This window comes from Onychomys torridus, chromosome 4 (assembly GCF_903995425.1).
Source record: "Onychomys torridus chromosome 4, mOncTor1.1, whole genome shotgun sequence".
Classification (NCBI taxonomy): Eukaryota; Metazoa; Chordata; class Mammalia; order Rodentia; family Cricetidae; genus Onychomys; species Onychomys torridus.
In genome coordinates, this window is record NC_050446.1 from 96,469,284 (window position 1) to 96,490,628 (window position 21,345).

Here is a 21,345-nt window from a genome sequence, read left to right on the forward strand (position 1 = left end):
AGCCTGGTCTACAGAGTGAGATCCATGAAAGGTACAAAGCTACACAGAGAAACCCTGTCTCAAACAAACAAACAAACAAACAAACCCAACAACAACAAAAGCCAAAATCTTGAAAGAATTGTTAAAGCAGCAAAAATGTACACAAGTCAGTGAAATTCTTCATAGCAAATCTCAGACAATTCAAAGTCAAGCTGTCAATGCACACCTCAGCATGAAGATGGCTGATTCCCGAAGAGTTTCATACTCCTTCACACATCATTCTTTTGAAACTAAAAGGTCATTTTGTCCTTACATATAAAAATCCAGGGCACAGCACAGGGTCTGAACAGTAAACACTGTAGTCACCTGCGTGGCACTCTTCTAGCACTGAGCAAGGGCCCACACTTGGCAGACAGTGCACAGCACTGAGCAAGGGCCCACACTTGGCAGACAGTGCACAGCACTGAGCAAGGGCCCACACTTGGCAGACAGTGCACAGCACTGAGCACCTCCAGCAGAAGACCTGGAAGTCTGTATAGACAGGCAGTGACGAGGAGGTCATGTGGTTGGGTTTACAACCAATGAGAAGTCAGAACAGAAAGTCAATAAAAAGACAGACACACAGGAAGTAGGTCTCTTTTTCAGAGAGCAGTGGCAGCAGGCGGTAAGAAGGCAGTTTTAGTCTCAGCTCTTAGCTACTGCTCTGACCTCTTGGGCTTTGAACTCTGCATTTGGCTCTGTGTTTCTTATTTAATAAGACCGTTACATCTACATCCAACCCCTACAGTGAGAACATTTACAGACTCTGACAAATTCCCTCCAAGTACATAGGCTCTGTAAATGAGTTTGGACAAGCAAGAAGGCCATTAGGAAACACAGTAGTGTGGTGGAGAGACAGCTCAGCAGTCCAGAGCATTGGCTGCTCTTTCACAGGACAGGGGTTCCACTCCTAGGACCCCGTCAGGTAGCTTACAACCAGGTAGAACTCCAGTTCCAGGGGATCCCTCTTTGGGCCTCCCCAGGCACCTACACAAACGTGGCCACATACACACAAACTATAAAAACTGTAATAATTTGAAAACATCTAAAATGATAGTATGCATGTAGAAATGGTTCACTTACGTCTTAAATATAACTGGGATGGAAAGGGATGGAGCTGATCGGGAACAGACCTTGAGGATGGAGTCAGAAGATTTTCCTTGCTCTTCAAGAAGAAATCTACTGTGTCCAGCTGCCGATTTTCTATGCCAGCCTACACATGGAGAGGAAAGAATGCAGAGGAGTTTTGCTGTGTGTGTGCTGGGGTTGGGGAGGGCAGGTTTTTTTTAAACTCCCGCATTCAATGAGCAGAGACACAAAGCAAATGAGCCGTCTTTACTTTGCATGAGTACTTGGGTCCTAGTGAATTCTGACCATTTGTCTACCTTGTTCTCCGAGTCCTTTGTCTTCCTTAGCTCACATGAAGTTCTAGGAACAATTAGACTTGTATAGTCAATCACCCCACCACGGAAACTGACACTGTCCCTCTCAAGTGATGATGCTCCCCGACGCCAGCAGGACTCTGCGTAACTAGACCTGAGGTGACCAGATCACAGCCGGGCCAGCACTGTTCACCACACGGACGACTTGGCCCCTGCCTTTGTCCTTTTCCCCCAATATTTCCCAAACCACTGTCAGCACCTGGAAGACAAGACTGAAGATGCTAACCTCCCTGGCCTGCTCTCCTCAGGGTTGGCCACACTGAAATAAACGCCCTTCTTGCTTTTCTGTCACGCTGCTGAGAGGCTTCTGCCATAGTCACTTACTGTTGGGGACTGAACTTGGGGCTCTGGGCATGCTGGGCAAATCTCCTACTGGCTTCTATCCCTAGCTCTGGCTGGCCTCTGAGTGAGGGTGGACCCTAGCACACTAGGACCCACAAAGCAAGGCTTCCTAGGCTATGATGCCAGGAACAGTTTCTGTCCCAGGCTACTGGAAACTCTTCCAGGTCTCTGTAACTTAAAACTCTCCATCCAAGCTGGGCGGTGGCTGCACACCTTTAATCCCAACACTCGGGAGGCAGAGCCAGGCAGATCTCTGTGAGTTCAAGGCCAGCCTGGTCTACAGAGTGAGATTCAGGACAGGCACCAAAACAACACAGAGAAACCCTGTCTTGAAAAACCAAAATCCAAAAACCAAAAAAACCTCTCCATCCAAAGCTCAGTAGTTGGGCTACCCTATAAGAAGTTGTGATCTATTTGAATTGAAATCTTATAGGATACTAATAAGTTAGTTGGTCCTGAGTTCAAAAATTAAATAAAAACCTGGAACGTGTGTCAGTGGCAGACTATGCTCTTGCCTAGTGTGCATAAGGTCCAGAGCTGGACGTTTAGTATCTCAAAAACAAAAATAAAGAATAAGAAAGGACTTCCAGTTTTTACTTAGGTTACTTGGGGAGTTGAGGGAGGTCAAAAGGCCTTAGGAGAAAGGAAGCAAAATGCATGACATCTCTAAGCCTGATACAATCTCAGAGCTGTAAAGACATAAAAACAACTATAGCCAACTGGGACCAATATGGCTGTAGGAAACGACCATGAACTGCCCCTCACTTCACTATAATGGCATTTCCATATCATTGGCTTTGCAAAATTCTTTGTTTCCATTAATAACAGCAGTACCCAGACTTAGACTGTAAATTCCCTAATCATAGCCATTAGCACAGCCCATAAGGCAAGACAGACTTCCAAAGAAGACTTCGCCACACTTGATTATATACTGTATATGGATGAAAGCAATGTCAGAAAGCTGGACAGAAAAAGTAATCAAGTTCAACACTGTGAAGCTTGGGGTTGGAGAGATAGCTCAATGGTTAAGATCACTTTTACTCTCTCAAAGGACCTGGGTTTGATTCCCAACACCTACATATTGCCTTAAATCATCTGTAATTCCAATTCCATGGCATCCCTCTTCTGCCCTCCATGAGCACTAGCCACACATATGCAAGTAAAACCCTCATACACATAAAATAAAATAAATAAATCTAAAAAAAAAATTAAAGAAACCTGGTGGCTAAAATGAAGATATTTGGGAGTTATGACCAAGAAACAACTCATTATTAATGATTCCTATGTGACTCCAACTCTGAGCTGCTTGCTGTACCAGCAATGCCTCGGGTGCTACAGGGCCTTCCTGGAGAGGGGTCTACTGTCCATAAGCTGCCAACTGACTCGGTAGTCTTGTGCCCAAAGGTGGTGGCAATCCTTAGCCGAAAACCCCACTCATCTCTTCAGCTGACTTACTGTTTACTGTAAAAATAGAGGAAGAAATTAGTTGTATTTCCAGAAGAATAAAAACGTTTGAGTCAGACAGTTTGAATTAGTTGAACCTCTACTTTGCCCTAATTATGAAATAGTATAATGAACAAATATGGGACAAAATAGAACATAATAAAGTAGGAATGATTTACAGATTTACAATCTCGAGCCCATCAGGACTGGGAGAGTTTGGTCTACTTGGAGTGGATGCATGGCCAACACCCAGTGGTACTCTCTGCTAGCTTTACAGCTGCAGCTCTTTGTCACAACAGCCCCATCCATGGCAGCTTTCTGCTTCACACTGGGAGAGTTTTAACTCGGCACATTCAGAGCACACACTTGGACATTCAAAGAGAGAAGGTGGATGTGGCACACATATGATACCAGCACTGGGTGGAGACGGGGCGCGGGGTCCGAGGAAGGAGGATCGTGAGTTCCAGGCCAGCTTGGGCTATGTAGGGAGACCTCGCCTCAAAAAACAAACATAATCATAAAAGACAGGAGCCACATATCTGTGGAATTCACCTTTACCACTTGGACTTGTTTTTTCTCATTTTCTCAGCTTATTTGCTCTCATTTCAGAGACTTCTCCTCTAAAAATTTAATGACCTCCAGAAATGACACATGCATGTACTTTACGTGTGATCAGTATAGGGATATATCTTTTCACATGTACATGTAACACAATGTCATGAATTGGATGAGGGGTGAAAAAAGATTTTAAAAGGTTGGAAAGGGGCTAGAGATGGCTCAGTGGTTGAGAATGCGTAATGGTTTGCAGAGGACCTGGATTCAGTTCCCAGCACCTACATGACATCTCACAACTGCCTGTAACAACAGTGTTAGGGAATATGATGCCCTTATTTGGTCTCCAAGGGCACCTGTTCTCATGTACACATATCCCTACACACATATACATACACCTACACACACAGCTCTCAGGAGGTAGAAGCAAGAAGATCAGGAGATCAAGGCCAGTCTTGGATACATAGCAAGTCTGAGACTGGCCTCAGATACTCTTATCTTAAAACCAACCAACCAACCAACCAACCAACCAAAAGCCTTTCAGAGGCTGTAGTGTGATGCAGAAACACCCTGACTCTTACTCTAGTTCCTTTTTTATTAGAATACTGTGGTTACTCAGCTGGCCACTCTGGGCCTCTTTCTTAATCGAGAGAGAGAGAGAGAGAGAGAGAGAGAGAGAGAGAGAGAGGAAAAATTACTTAGTCATGCATGGGTAGTTCATGTGATTGTTTCAGGACCAAATTAGATAATACTCAGAAGAGAACATGTGAACGGTAAAATGCTATAGAAATTCAGATTAGGTACTCTAAAGCTAGGCAGGAAGGAGCACAGAAATAGAAGATCATTTCCACTCTTCTCCACAGCTTGCTTCTCATCGTATCAGCTTACTGTGGTCTACATTTCTGTCACGTCACCTTTGAAAATACTATTTGTTATTATCTCCTACCTTTAGAGCCAGTAAGAGTGGTAAGCGTTAAGGAAATAAATAGTCAACCCTGGAGAGGTAAAGGGTGAAGATGGAAAAATAGGAATTCTCTCAGTCATCACTCACACAGCAAATGAAGGGGGACAGGTCTCACTCTGTTACCTCTAGAGCATGTATAGGAATTGAGCACCGTCCCCAACCATTGAGATGACACAGGGAGTCCACAGTGCTGGCACTTCCATGGATCATCAGCCTGTTCAAAAACTCCTCTTGAGTCACACCAAACAAAATCAGAGAGAGACCATTTTCTACGGGAAAAATAAAAGTTAGCATTACTAAATTAGTAGGATCTTAGAAATTAGAATTATGACTTAGAAATTAATTTTGAATTACCTAATATTTCCATACTATAGCTAAAATACATGTATTGAGCTGAGTATAGTGATGCATGTCTTTTACTCCAGTACCAGGAGAATCTGTAAAATCTAGGGCTGTTTGGTTTACAAAATGAGTTCCAGGCCAGTCAGGGCTATAGAGTGAGACCCTATCTTAAAGAAAAAATTCAAATATCCGTATGTGTGTATGAGTGTGTGTGAATTACCCTGTGTATTAATTTTTTTAAAAGATTTATTTATTTATTATGTAAACAGTGTTCTTGCTGCAAGTTTGCCGTATGTCAGAAGAGGGGATAAGATCTAATTATAGATGGTTGTGAGCACCATGTGGTTGCTGGGAACTGAACTCAGGCTCTTAATCTCTGAGCCATCTCTCCAGCCCACAAGATTTTTTTTTCCCCAAGACAGGGTTTCTCACACTGTAGCCCAGGCTGGCCTCGAACTCACAGAGATCCTCCTGGCTCTGCCTCCTGAGTGCTGGGATTACAGGCGTGCGCCACCACCGCCATCGGTTGTATTAATTATTTTACTGCTGTGATAAAACATCATGATCAAACTTGGAGAGAAAAGGGTTTATTTCATATTAAAATTTACCATAATTCATTTAATGAAGGGAAGCCAGGGCAGGAATCTGAAGGAACTGAAGCAGAGGCCATGGAGGAGTACTGCTTACTGGCTTGCTCCCCAGGGCTTGTTCAGTCTGCTTTTTTTATTTTAATATTTATTTTATGTATATGATGTTTTTCTATATGCACATATGTGCACCATGTAAATGCCTGTTAGGATTCCCTGAAACTGGAATAATACATGATTGTGAGGCACCATGTGGGTGCTGAGAATTGAACCCAGATCTTCTGCAAGAGCAACAAATGCTCTTAACTGCTGAGCCATCTCTCCAGTTCCTCAGCCTGCTTTTTATATAACCCAGTCCACCTGCCCAGATGGCACCATCCACAGTGGCCTGTGCTCTCCAAAATCAATCATTAACTGAGAAAATGCCTGTAGGCAAGTCTGTAGGGCATTTTCTCAGCTGATGTATCAGGTTGACAAAGGGGATGGCCACAGGTTTGATACCAGTCTGGACTATGGAGCAAGTTCTTGGCCAGCCAGGGATCAGCAGTGAGATTCTGTCTTTAAAAAAGCAAAGTAAAACAAAAACAAAAAAACTAGGAGCTGAAGAAGAAACATAGCAGTTGAATCCCACACAATACTCAACACCTTTGTATAGGTTCTAGCACCTATGCTGAGTGAACGCATCCTATATGTAAACTGTCCTATGACGGCAGCACAGGGGCCAGAGCAGTCAGGGAACTGTGAGAAAAATCTAACCAGAACTACAGCAGCCCACAAGAGAACCCCGACCAGAACTACAACAGTCACCAGAGAACCCCGACCAGAACTACAACAGCCACCAGAGAACCCAACTTCACCCCAACACATAAGTTTCTCTGCAGAAATGCAGAAAGTCCAGTATGCTCCAGCAGTTAACAGTACAGATCCAGATTTTGTATAAATCTTTGCACTTTGTACTTTTGTTATCTAAGTTAGGTGTGGTGGCGTAGGCCTGTAGTTCTAAGAACTGGAAGATACAGACGGTAGGATCAGTGGTTTCTGTTTTGTTTTTGTTTTCGAGACAGGGTTTCTCTGTGTAAAAGTCCTAACTGTCTTGGAACCTGCTTTGTAGACCAGGCTGGCCTCGAACTCAGAGATCTACTTGCCTCTGCCTTCCAAGTCCTGGGATTAAAGGTGTGTGCCACCACCGCCCAGCCTAGGATCAGTGTTTAAGACCAGCATCAGTTACACACACAGCAAGTTTGGGGTCAGCTGGGGCTACGTGATACCCTGCTTTAAAACCAAATAAAATAAAACTCCAGTCAGTGCCAACCAAAATGAATAGGCAACATTCAATCGGCTGGCTCGTAACCTCTGCTGTGTAGACTCAAGTCAGAGGAATTTCTCTGAGTTAAAAATTTGGCCCACGTTACTCTTACCTAGTATTAACATAGCTTTAGCTGAAGAGAAATTATTAAACACAGGGCTGGAGGGGCGACACAGTGGTTAAGAACACTGGGTGCTCTAAGGAGCCAGGTTTGAGTCCCAGCACCACATGGCAGCTCACAATTGTCTGTTAACTCCAGATCCGCAGGATCTGATGCCTTCTTATAGCCTATGCTGGCCCCAAGCATGAATGCCAACAAAACACCCACATACATAAAATAAATTAAGACACACAAGACAGTGTTACAGAGAAGAACATCAAGTCTCCTCCCACAATAAGAACCACTTTGCAGTAAGACTGGGCACATGCTGGCATCAGGGCAGCAGATGTGAAATACATCGAGAGGTAACACCTTGGGCTGGCAAGAGAGCTCAGTGTGAGAAAAGACCGCCACGCCTGATGAACCAGAGTTCAACCCCTGGGAGCCACAGGGTGAGGAAGAGAACCAGTCCCACAAGCTCTCCTTGACCTCCACACGAGTGTTTTGGCGTGCACACACACACACACACACACACACACACACACACACACACACACATACACACACACACACACACACACACACACACACACGCACACACACACTCGAGAAACAAGTAAGTGTTTCTACAAAAGCAGTCGTACCTCTAAGCAGTGTATTCCAATCGGATACAGACATGCCCACCTGTCAAAACAAGGCACAGCTGCTGGTCTCCATTGCTATCCACAGGAGCACACTTCTGGCTGAGAGAAAAACACTGTATGCTCTGGGTCTCCAGGTCCCAGAGGACAATGGTACAGCTGGTGGTTCCTACTGCCTGAGTAAACAGTGCTGTAAATCCTGTCACAGACATACACTTGAGCTCGGAGGGCTGCTCTTGTTCGCTCAGATGCATCGTCTCCCACGGTCTTCTTGGATCATTAGTCTTGATGTGCTCCTGCGGAAAAGCACACTGGCCACACGTGACATCTCCTGGAATGAGCGCATGGTCTGGCACAATGGGAGTGTGGTTACCAGATTCTGGGGACTCCAAACGCAGAACACTCTGGAACCATGGAGCACAACAGGAAACCTCTGGTTTGGAGTGCCTTGTTGTTTCATTCAGGGTTGACAGCTGGGCCCTCCAAGACCTGGAAGACAGGGCAGCACTCAACACCATTACAGTAAGGGCACCAAGTCAAACACGAGCCAGGGTAAAGACACTTGGAACAGAAGCTCCCACCTGTAGACCCAGCACTCGGGAGGCAGAGGCAGGAGGATGATTCTGAGTTCAAGGCCAGCCTGGTCTACATAGCAAGTTGCAAATTAGCTAGGACTGCACTGCTTCCAAACAAACAAACAAACAAACAAACAAAGTACCTGCCATGTAGAGACTTTTCATGGAAATATAATGTCAGAAGGACAAAAATAATGGCAATACACTAAATCCTTGAAGTGTTTATACCTATCAACTTGAAAGGAAACCTTGGTCAGTTTCATGTTGTGGACAGAGTTAACAAGGTCGTCTTCATCTATTCCAGTAGGCCCTTCAATAGGAAGGTCTTCGGGTGTTTGTTCACACAGTAGATGTCCTGGGTGTTGCCTACATTGGAAAAAAAGAAGCTGTATCAAAAATTGATAAACAACCCCAAACTTGTGTCACAAGTGCTTCTGGGTTTTTTTTGTTTGTTTGTTTTGAATTTTTTTGAGAGAGAGGGAGATCAGGAGACAGAGAACATGCTGTGGGGTGGGGAGGATCTGGGAAGAGCTGGGAAAGGGAAGGAATATGATCAAAATAGAGTGCACGAAAGTTTTTAATAGGAAATGGACATGGGATACAGAGAACAGCATAAATATTATATTCCTAAGATTGTAGTCTCTCTTGTAGAACAGTGATAAAGTCAGCGTCAAGAACTTGACTCTGGGGCTGAAGCGATGGCTCAGCGGTTAAGAGCACTGGCTGCTCTTCCAGGAGACCTGGGTTCAGTTCCCAGCACCCACATGGCTTGTAACTGTCTGTAACTCCAGTCTCTGCAAGCACTGCACCCATGGTCACAGATACACGTGCAGGCAAAACACCATTATATACAAAATAATAAAATTAAAAAAATTTAACAACAAAAAGAATTTGACCCTACTGAGCAGTTCATTTCACATAGTGGAAAGAGCATTCACTGTCCAGCACACTGCAGATGTCAGGCTGGTTCACATAGACCCTGAAGCCTCTCAACAACCTTCCAGAAGTATAACCCACTTCACAGATACAGACACCAAGACTTAAGAGAAACATGGAACCAGGCTCATTTAACCATAAAGCTTGGGGTTTATTTATTTATTTATTTTAACATTTATTTACGTACTTGGAGAGTAGGATAGAGAGGATTCAGGCATTCCATAGAATGCACATTTAGCAGCCCAAAGCTAAGATTTTTTTTTTCTTTTCTTTTTTCTTTTTCTACCCGAGGCAGGGTTTCTGTGTAGTTTTGGTGCCTGCCCTGGAACACACTCTGTAGACCAGACTGGCCTTGAACTCACAGAGATCCACCTGCCTCTGCCTCCTAAGTGCTGGGATTAGAGGTGTGCACCACCACAGCCTGGCCAAAGCTAAGGTTTTTAGTAACTTATTATATATACCACAATAAAGCAAGATTTAAGCCAGGGTCAGTAAATGAACAAGAACTGCAAAACTGTATGTGTGTGTGTGTGTGTGTGTGTGTGTGTGTGTGTGTGTGTGTGTGAGAGAGAGAGAGAGAGAGAGAGAGAGAGAGAGAGAGAGAGAGAAGGTAGGGCGGCTGTGTGGGAAGGGGACTGTCACATCTGAGGGACAAAGAGGACTGTGGTAGCCAGAGCATAGCCAGTGAGAAGCACGGTGCTGTGACATGACAGGAAGCCCTGACAGGAAGCCTGAGAACCTGGCAGGAGGCGGATGGTTCGGAGCCTTTCCCTTTCACCTTTAGGAGAAAAGGCGGCGAAAGGCGGGGCGGGCAGAACTACATGGGGATCACATGCAGAACGCAGCTAGGGAGAGAGGAGAGCCTTTACTCTCATAGCGCACTTCAGAATTGTTGAACTAGGAAGGCATTACGTTGACATTTGTCCAGGAGATGATGAAACATGAGCGCGTGGCTGGACCACCCATGAGATAGGCATTTTAACGACTTTGGAGAAAAATCCTTCAGGGGATGAGCACAGACACAAGGACACTGACCGGTGCTTGTTACAGCAGCTCAGGCAAGAAGGCAGTGGCATGGCTTGGGGTGCAAACAGTGGAGAGGGAGGACAGCCTGGAGGGGCTCAAGGGAGAATGGCTGCTACCTGTCTGTTAACTGGACATGGACCTAATACTGAAGAGAGACTGTAAATACAGAAAGGAAGAGAAGTAGAGAAAGGTCCCTGGGGGGTGGAGGGAGAAAGGGATGAAACTTCATAAAAATGCAGGAGGCCAGGTCATTCAAGAAAAGGGACGAATAAAGACTTGAGCAGGTCTGAGGGAAAACAGAGGGTTAAAAACATCAAAACTCTAAAAAACTGCAGGAAGGGGGTTGGCATGGATTCTTTTGCAGTTTTCTCACGAATGCAGAACTGCTTGGGGGTAGGCACCGAGAAGGCAGAATAAAGATTTCACTCAGGGTTGATATTCTGGCGGCCAAGTGCTCTCATGGAGAAGAGCAAGAGTTTAGAGAGCATGAAGAAACTGACTGAAACAATGGATCACAAGATCAACACTTGAAAAGATGGGAAGTGAAGGGGGGGGGCACAGAAGGTCAGTTAGTTGGAAATCCCAGTGAGGTCAGAGGGCAGGTACTTGGGTAAGCCAGCTAAAAAGTTTGGGAAATTGTGCTGATCCCGTGTAGAGCAGTGATCTGGAGGAGTGATTTCAAATGCTGACAAAGCCCAGGGTTTGGTTATGACAATGGACAGCTAAGATAAAATAGAAGGAAAAGTCACTCACAATGAATTGAAGGAACAACACTCAGCTACTCAGGAGGCTGAGCTGGGAAGAACACTTGAGCCCAGGAGCCCAGGGACCAGACTGAACAATACAGCAAGGTCCCATCTCAAAAGGGAGAAAAAGATTGAAAAGAAAACAAAAAACAAAACAAAACAAAACAAAACAAAAAAAACCCCCACCAAACTATTAGATGGGTTCTCAAATAGCATTTGCAAGCTTTATTTGGGAAAAAAAAAAAAAGGAACTCTATAAAACTACATAGTTAAGCACTAAACCTGGCTCAGAGGCAGAAGCCACACACACTGGAAGAGAAGGAAAGTTATGGTAAGTCTAAGATTCTGAAGAGAGAGTGCCTGTGAGTACAGGGTTTCAAGAAAGAGTTGTACAGTTCAACAGGGTCCCGAAGGATGAACAGGACATGAGGAAGAGGGTTGATGTTTCTGTACCAGGGAAAGAAAAGTTAGTACAAGGCAGGAATGACAAACCCATCTGGACTTGAGAGTAGTCTCTGAAAAATGAGGACAGTCAACTGCAGAGAAATGGCACTAAACAGTATCTGTGCGAATAAGAAACCCAGAGCACTGGCTTAGGGACATACTGATCCCTAATTAGTCTCAGCGCATGACACAGAGCGCTAAACATCCAGAGCATATCATGAGGTGACTAGACCTCCCTCTTTTCCCACCATTCACACTGTTTCAACGAGTGATCAGGAGACACTCTACACATCAGTGAAACGGCCTATGGGCAGACAAAAACAGTGTACGGAAACTGGGCCCCACTCAAAGATTTCAAAACAAGGCCAGGCATGATGGGCACTCTTGTGATCCCAGCATTCAGGAGGCTGACGCAAGAAGACAGACGTTTGAGAGCAGTCTGGCCTATATAGTGAGACCTTGTATTAAAAAAAACAAATCAGGGGCTGGAGAGATAGCTCAGAGGTTAAGAGCACTGCTTGCTCCTCCAAAGGTCTGAGTTCATTTCCCAGCAACCACATGGTGGCTCACAACCATCTGTAATGAGATCTGGTGCCCTCTTCTGGCCTGCAGGGACACATGCAGTCAGAACACTGTACACATAATAAATAAATAAATCTTAAAAACAAACAAACAAAAAAACAAATCAGATCATAACATCTCCCCTAGCTGAAATTCCATTAATGTCTACTCATTTTTAAAATAAGATAAAAACATAAGTAAGTAGCCATTTGAAACAAACTGGGGCTTAGAGTCTATCTCAGTGGTAGAATGCTTGCTTGCTGAACATGACTGAGGTTCTGGGTGTGATTCTCAGAAAACATTACAGCTGTAAAGATACCTGGAACGTATATAAAAATAAATTTATCCTTTTTTATGAACCAAACAATAGGCAATAAAACTCATAAAAATATTCCCAACTACTCAGGGATTTATCTTATTCATATCAAGGTGGAATCAAAAGACTAGATGGTTTTGAATGGTCTTAAATATTGTTAGCTCATAAATGTTGAAAGGCCAGTTTCCAGATCATCAAGTTACATACGGACATTATAAAATCAACATCAGCTGGCAAGCTAATGGAAAAGCAACATAAGTAAGCGTTCAGTGTCACTGAGGTCCTTAGACAGCCACAAGTTCAGTTCCTCAGAGGGAAATGCCTGTGGAAATCCCCAGGCAGAAAAGCTAGCCGAATAGATCTTGTCATGCTCCTTTAAGAGGAACATGAGGTGCAGTCAGGATCCCAAGCCACAAAACCAGAAAATCCAACAACAAGTAAATTCCATTCTCTTCTACTCTTAAATGGGAAAGAAGGGGGAGATATGTAAACGAGAGGCTGTATAGTCCTGATTATTTATATGACATAAACCCCACACACTACCACTTAAGTGGAAATTAAACCTTTGCTATACAAGCCAAAAGATACAAAGGCGGCCAGCAGTCATTTATACACATTCTTTACAGCAACAATCTTACTATAGGAGCCGTAATGAGATCTAAAGGCATAGAAAAAGCTGTTTTTTGTTTTGTTTTGTTTTTTTTAAAAGCCAATGAGTATATTTTAAACCTATTTTGGGTCTATTTACCTCAAATGAGAACTTTTAGTCATCTGCCTACCTGAAATACAAATTTAGGTTAAGAGCAACCGCAGTGTTGGATGAACTGACAATCACCAAAACCCCTAAGTCTGGAGACACTTTCAGTGATGTAAAAGAAGAAACACTGGCTGGCTCCTGCTGCTCAGAATCTTCTTGGAGAAGAGCCAAGTCCACATGAGCTACATGTATGCCATTCGCAGTGTCAAAAATATCTTTGAGTTAGAGTTAAAGAAGTGTCCGTTTTATATATAGGACCCTTTAAGTCACAGGATTGGGAAGAGCTATTATTTGGATTGCTACAACCTTGCAGGTATAGCAGGAGGGCTGGAAACTGAGGCATATTCTAATGTAGTAACCAGATTACTATGGAGCCAGCAGCATAGCATGCTGATGTACTGTTCTTCCAATCTGCTGTTCCAGACCCCAAGACACTGTTTCCCAGGGTAAACCCCATTTAACATTGTGCTTTATTTTAGCCAATACCCAAATATCATCTCAACATGAAACCAACATTAAAAGCTGAGATATCTCATTTTTTTTGTAAGCTACCAAAATCTAAGTTACACTTAGAATACAACTAACTTTGGATACTAAATTTTCTCTCTTTATCTCTCTCCTTCCCTCTCTCTGTCTCTCTTGGTTTTTCAAGACAGAGTTTCTCTGTGTAGTCCCATTCTCCAGGAACTTGCTCTGTAAACCAGGCTGACCTTGAACTCAGAGATCTGCCTGTCTCTGCTTCCTGAGTGCTGGGATTAGAACATTTGAATAGCACACATGAGGGCTTGGGGCCAACTCCCAAAACCATAAGGAAAGGAAGACCATCCAAGCTTTTACTTCAGAAATACAAGCCTCAAAAATCATTCTATAAAAGGTCATTTTTTTCAATCTTCAAAATAATTTTATTGCTAGATACAAAGTATAGTATTTTTAAAAACTGTTATTACTTATATAAACCATTCATTAAAATGATGAAATTATCTGGGTATGGTAACGCATACTGAAAACCCCAATATTTGGGTATTTGGGACCTCAAAAAAAGAAAAAAATGATGGAATCAAGCTGGGCGGTGGTGGCACACGCCTGTAATCCCAGCACTAGGGAGGCAGAGACAGGTGGATCTCTGTGAGTTCGAGGCCAGCCTGGTCTACAGAGCTAGTCCAGGACAGGCTCCAAAGCTACAGAGAAACCCTGTCTCGAAAACAAAACAAAACCAAAAACGATAGAATCATCATTGGAAAAAGTAAGTTATAGACATGTATCATATCATAAGCAATCATACATGTTAACACATTTAAATATAGTTTGGGTAAATAAAGAATATAAATGAGTAAGATTATTATGACAATAAGAATATTTATATACACTGAAAATATAAAGGAATATAGTTGAATATTTTATGAGAGTATTTTCCACCTGAAACTTCTTAACTAAAAAACTACTCTCCCTTCGCTCCAGCCCCCCATTAAAAGGTGGAAAGGCTCATCTTTCTACATATTCTTTCCCTACACATTAATCAACATGCTTTTGGCCAAGGATACAGATCCAGCCCAGTGTACTCAGAACAAAAAGAAATCCCCCACAGAGCTGCACGTCAATAATTGTGTCTGCCGTCTGTGCCGGCAAGGGCAGTGGGAAGCAGTCCAGTACTCTATTCTCAGATTCTCTTCCCGGAAGTACAACGCGTAGTATAAGACATCTATTGATGAGCAGTAATGCCGTCTTGTTGTGAAATGACAGAATTCTCAAAGACTTGAAGGAAACACCTGCGGAACAAAAGGATATTATCTCAAACTCAATCATATTTTACTGTTGGTAAATCCTATAAACACAGATAAAACAAAAAAGGAAATTGCACTTATTCCAACTCAAAGCAGTTACTGTTCATACCTGTAGACACAGGCATTAGGAGGTAGGTAAAGATAAATAAAGATGACTCACAATGTCCCAGCATTCACTTTGTTTAAGTCTCAAAGCACACCAGAAGGAAGATTAAAAAAAGCTGAGTTACCCACGAGATCACACAAAATCAATCAGACATTTTAAAGGAATTTTCCCATTCCTTAAGGAAAAAGGAGGAACCTTATAGTCAAGGGTAGAGTGGATGTTACTGGTTTAAAATCGGAGGCCCAGGAGCTTGGATTTCTGCCCCCCACCCTCTTGCAGCTTATTGGGCCAAGATACAGTCAACAGCTCTGTAACCAGTTCAGGTCAACACTGTCCAGTAAAATACAAGAATCATCAATCCATGAGAGAGACATGATTCTGTGTGACTAACAGCCAAAGAAACAGGCAAATTAATTTAATATATATTATTTAGTTTATTACATACAAAATATCATTCCAAAATGTTAGTTCATACAAAAATTATTAATGAGCTATTTTACTTTCCTTATAGTAAGACTTCAAAACCTGGTATGTAGAACCAGCTTGGTGTGCAGGCCTATAATCCTAGCTTTTCAAGAGGCTGAGGCAGGAGGATTTTAAGTTCAGAGGCAGCCTTGGTAACTTGGTGACACTCTGTCTTCCAATAAGGGCAAAAAAGACTTGGGTATGTAGCTCAATGATTGAGTGATAACATAGCATGTATGAGGCCATAGATTCAATCCCCAGTATCCCCCCTAGAAAAGGAAGATGTATGTTTTTTTTTTTTTTGTTGTTGTTGTTTTTTGAGACAGAGTCTTACTATGTATCCCAGGCTACCATCAAGCTGAGATCCTCCTGCTTCTGCCTTCCAAGGGCTAGGATTACAGCATTATTATCACTTCACTTGGCTAGGGCTTTTAAAGTACATTTTTAGGCTGAGGATATAACTCAGGGATCAAGGACTTGCCTAGCATCTGTGAAACTCTGGATTTGATTTCCAGCACTGCAAAAATTAAAAATACAACTTATTTATATGAACCGCATTTCAAGTGCTCAGCAGCCCAATCTGGCTACAGTGCTGGACAGTGTAGACTGCCCTTAGAATTCACCTCCAAGAGAACTTCTCATAGCTGGTCATTGTAGTGGATAGCCATCTCAGCACTGGCCTGGAAGTTCCAACCCCCATTGAGGCTTCGGTAATGGTCACGCCCACAAGGCAGGGCGGAGGAGGAAGCAGAAGACCCAGGAAGACCCAGGATCAAGAGGAGGTCTCTCTCTTGGTTCTGAGACGCTGGACACTGGAGGTAGACCGAGCAGAGTTCTCCAGAGAACACCGCCAGACTGCGTCATACCTTTGTCAGACCCTACAACCTATCCCTTCATTTGTAAGTTACCCCACAAAATAAACCTCCCTTTTAACTACGTGGAGTGGCCTTAATAATTTCACCAATAGGTCATGGTGACACACTCCTGAGATCCCAACACTTATGAAGCTGATGAAGGAGGATCACATGTTTGAGGGCAGACTTCACTACACAGTCAGACTGTGTCTCAAAGGAAACAAAAGTCACAAACTTTAGCTTGACACTTACTGACTCCTTGATCTTCAATGAGCTTTTGCAGGGTCCTCCCACAGCAGCTGTGTGATAAGGCTGCGTCACACCTCCCATCTTTCAAATCAAATTCATACGTGCGCAGTTCATAATCTTCACTAACGGCAAGCAGCGTGGGCTTGTCTGTGGATGTGCCACTGTTACAAGAATCCTCCCATACGAAGCTAAGGAAAAAGTCCAGATTTATTATATTTCTACACCCACAATCCCATTTACCACAGTGGTGGGGATCAAAGGACAGAAGGAGAGCTTACTTCACTTGACAGCACCAGTTCTGCAGCCCAGCGTAGCAGAATGAGGACTACGTCAGGGCTCTTTCTTCTCACTTCTCCCCACTTTGCCCCCTACACTAACAGTGGGAGGTGAAGTGAGCACAGAGCAAGAAACCATTCCCTTATTCCTTCAGTGTTTAAAGAGCCTCTTAAAATCCATTTATTCTTTTACCTTAAGCATCCACTGATATTTAAAAGATACTTTTAAACTGACATTTTAAAGAGATTGTCATCATGAAGGATAAATACCAACAATCAATTTTTTTTTTTTTTTTTTTTTTTGAGACAAGGTCTCTTTATGTAGCCCTGGCTGTCTTGGTATTTACTATGTAGACCAAGCTGGCCTCAAACTCACAGAAATCTGCCTGTCCCTGCTCCTGAGTGTTGGGATTAAAGGTGTGTGCCATCATGCCCAGCTGTAAATTTATTACTTATAAATATATTACTTATTACAATTAACGAAATGGGCTTATAGAGCTGGAGAGAAGGCCACTGGTTAAGAGCACTTGCTCACAGTAACTCTGGTTCCAGGGAATCTAATGCCCTTTGGTGGCTTCTGCAGGCACCAGGCACATGGTACACACACACACACACACACACACACACACACACACACACGCAGGTAAACACTTGACACATAAACAAATGTTTTAAATGGGCTTTGACTGAGTTGAACTATTTCAGATTTTAAAAAGTGATTCTTTACATCCACAGTCTTTACACACTCCAGAATGTTATGGTATAGAACAACCCTGCCCAGTAAAACTTTGTGATAATATTAATGTTATTTCTATTTCAGCGCTGCTCAGGACAGCCACCAACCAGTGGGCAGATATGGCTACAAAGCACTTCAGCCATGGGCACTGCAGCCAAGGAACTGGACTTTAACGTTCGTTTTAACAGCCACACGTGGCTGACAACCATCATACTGGACAGCACAGTTACGAGGAGGGGCTAACACAGATGGAAAGAGACCACCGGCAGCAAATTACGCGGAAAAGGTGGCTCGGGGATAAGGAGCCGGCTCCACAAGCTTGAGAATGGCAGTCTAGTTACTCAGAACCCACATAAACGCCAGTCAGGCATGGTAGCGGGACCACCTGTAATACCAGCACTCAGAAGGAAGAAACAAGAGATCCCGGGGACAAGCTAGCTACTTAGACCGGTCAGATACTATGAGCTCCTGTTTTAGGCAGACTCTGACTCCAGGAATGAAGTAGGGGCCAGCAATGGCTCAGCAGGGAAAGGCACCTCCATGCAAGCCTGGCAACCCGAGTTGGATCCCTGAAATCCACTTGAAGGTAGACACAGAGAACCAACTCCACAGAGCTATTTTCTGACCCCCACAATTTGTGCTGCACCATAGGTTTGTGAGCACGTGCACACACACCCAAAAAACTAATCATAAAATTTAAAAATTATTGTGGAGAGCAATCTATGAAGATACCCAATATCAACATCAGGCCTCCACCTGTACACATGCACACATTCACACAGATGTAAAAATAAACCAAAAAGGACCCAAGCCAGGCAGAGCAACATGTATCTGTTATCTTAGCTACTCAGAAGGCTGAGGAAGGAGGGTCTCTTGAGCCCAGTAATTGGACAGCCTAAGTGACATAGCAAGACTCTATCACTAATACGCACGAGCCAGATGTGATGGCTCAACAATAATTCAACATCATTCTTCAGAGGCTGAGACAGGAAGGTTTAGAGTTTGAGGCCAGCCTGGGCTACAGAGAAAGACCCTCTCTGAAAACCAGTCCATAGGATCCAACTCTGAAAACAATGTAACTGAAAGAGGTGAGGCTACCATCTGACAGTTTCAACTTCTTTTAAAAACTTTGTTTTTCTACAGTAGTAAGTTTCGTGTTAAATGGGGTGGCTATTAGGTCCTTATTAGAAAGACTTGGACCGTGGTGGTGCACACCTTTAATCCCAGTACTTGGGAAGTAGAGGCAGGCAGATCTCTGTGAGTTTCAGGACAGCCAGGGCTACAAAGTGAAACCCTGTCTTGAAACACTCCTCTCCCTGCCCCCCAAAAAAGACTGACAGTTCATACTCTGTCTTTTATATAACAGGAATTTTTTCCCCCACAACACCTAATTTCTGTTTACACTGAAAATTTGGGAAATAACCTAAATATCAATCCTGGAAAAGGTTAAACAAAGTAAAATATTTAAAGGCACTGTGCTATCCCAAAGGGAGAACACTATGCTATCCCATTATGATCATTAGCACATGGACAATACTACCACATAGAAAGGAAATTTGATGAAAAGAATATACGATATACAATAACCTATTCAATATAAAACAAACCTATATACCAAATGTGCTGGTGCAGTAATGTTTACCTGTAATCCCACTACTGAAAAGACCTGAAGAAAGGGATCAAGAGTTGGAAGCCAGGAGAACCAGTCTCAGAGAGAGAGGAGAGGAGAGGGTGCCAGATCTCATTACAGATGGTTGTGAACCACCATGTGGGTGCTGGGAATTGAACTCAGGACCTCTGGAAGAGCAGTCGGTGCTCTTAACCTCTGAGCCATCTCTCCAGCCCGAGGAGAGGGGAGGGGAGGGGAGGGGAGGGAGAGGGGAGGGGAGGGGAGGAGAGAAAAGAGAGAGAGAGAGAGAGAGAGAGAGAGAGAAGAGAAGAGAAGAGAAGAGAAGAGAAGAGAAGAGAAGAGAAGAGAAGAGACAGAGTGCCCAGTGGATAAGAGCAGCAGCTGCTTTTCCTGAGGACCCATAGTCAGATCCCAGCACCCACATTGGGCAGTTCATAACTGCCTGCCTGTAACTCCAATTCCAGAGGCTCTGACACCCTCTTCTAGCCCCCACAAGCACTCACACACATGTGGCACACGCAGACACACACACACACACACAGCACATAAAAATAAATCTTTAAAGGGCAAATGAAAACCTATATACTTTGTGAAAAGGAGGGTGCAAACCCTAACTTCTAAAACACTGTCCTTGTTTTTACTCTACACACATTTGAACAGAATAAAAATTCAGTTCAATTAGAACATTTAAAAGGGGCTGGGGAGAGAGCTCAGAGGGAAAGCCCGAGGTCTGACTCAACATCCACATCCAAAGCTGAGCATGTGGCTCACACCTCTAATTCCAGCACTGAGAGGTAGAGACAGGAGGCCTGCTGGCTTGAGAGGGTGCAGCCAATTCAGCCCATCCATGAGCTCCAGGTCCTGTGAGAGGCTCTGTCTCAAAATGTAAGTGACACAGAGGAGATACCTATGTTGATCCCCAGCCCAAACATATGTAAGCACAGGTAGCAGACTCGTGAACATTCACACAGAGGAATAAGGGAAATCTGGGCATAGTGATGCACACTTATAATTCCAACCCTGGAGAGTGGAGTAGGATTAGTCCACAGCCATCCTTGGTTCAAGGTCAGCCTGGGCTTCACGAGACCTCATCAGATAAGGCTTATCTCAAGGGGGGGTGGTTAAAATACTTGCTGATTTAGCAAAGTAGTCTCGTGTATACAGAGCTGTTACAGTACTTGGAGATTCCAAAGTGATACCTCTTGGCTATACAGTCTCATACAGACTGGTTCTAAGATACTTCCCATTTTTAAAAAGGTCATCATGTACTAAGGGTACTCCTAAACTTTATGTAAACTGTCCATCCTGGACCAAGATTTATGAAAGTGGAAAGTAGTACATTATTGTAATTATCTATCTTCTCAATCCATGGGAGCTTCGTATCTAAGGCATAGCAGACGCACCAGGCATGGAGATACGAGTCTGTAACCCCGAGCCTGTAACCTCGGCCCTAGAAAGGATACGTCAGGAGGACTGTGAATTGCAAGCCATCCATCCAGAGATTGTGACCCCAGAGCACTTGCAATGAGTGGACAAGTCTCAAGAGAAGCAGGGAGAAGCTATGCTTGCAAGAAAACATTATTTCGGTAACAAAAATGAATATTTGAAATGAGTTAGAAATAAGCCTCATCTGGCATCTTTAACCAAAGTCAGGTGTGGTCGCTTAGGCAGAGGCAGGAGGATCTCTGTAGGTTTCAGCCCAGCGTATCAAGTTCTAGGACTACCAGGGCTACACAATAAAGAGAAGGCGGAGGAGGAAGACAGGCTTAGGAGTCCTTTCTGTAGCCGTCTGTTTTAAGTTAAAGAAACAACACCTGCTATCCTCTCTGCCCACCCAGGAAGTGAGGTAGGGAGATGCAACAGAGTGAGCACATCACCTCGGGATGGGGAAGGTTCAGAGAGGAATGGGGCTCCACCCTGAGGGGTTTCCCCGCCGTCACCCACCAACCCACACTGAGAGGAGCGCACAGGCTTCCCTTCACGAGCTGCCGGAGCAGCTCAAGTTTCAGACTCCTCCCACACTCCGCAGCGGTCCCGCCGCACTTACTGCCCGAAGGGGCCTTGGAGGCAGCAGCTGCTTCCGCCCCTACTGCCCGGCGCCAAGGAGAGCACTTGGAGACTGCCCGCAGCCGTGAGGCTCCCCAGGGCCTC

At 44.0% G+C, this 21,345-nt stretch overlaps 1 protein-coding gene across 1 annotated transcript in view; it reads right to left on the minus strand.

The window, feature by feature from the left end:
- Positions 1-21,345, minus strand: part of Spg11 (SPG11 vesicle trafficking associated, spatacsin) — a 51,137-nt gene that overhangs the window by 29,641 nt on the left and 151 nt on the right. Inside the window, 8 exon segments of the mRNA XM_036184286.1 lie at positions 1,102-1,231; positions 4,885-5,030; positions 7,781-8,226; positions 8,541-8,678; positions 13,121-13,313; positions 14,640-14,864; positions 16,557-16,741; positions 21,242-21,345. Coding sequence (XP_036040179.1) covers positions 1,102-1,231; positions 4,885-5,030; positions 7,781-8,226; positions 8,541-8,678; positions 13,121-13,313; positions 14,640-14,864; positions 16,557-16,741; positions 21,242-21,345 — 1,567 coding nt within the window.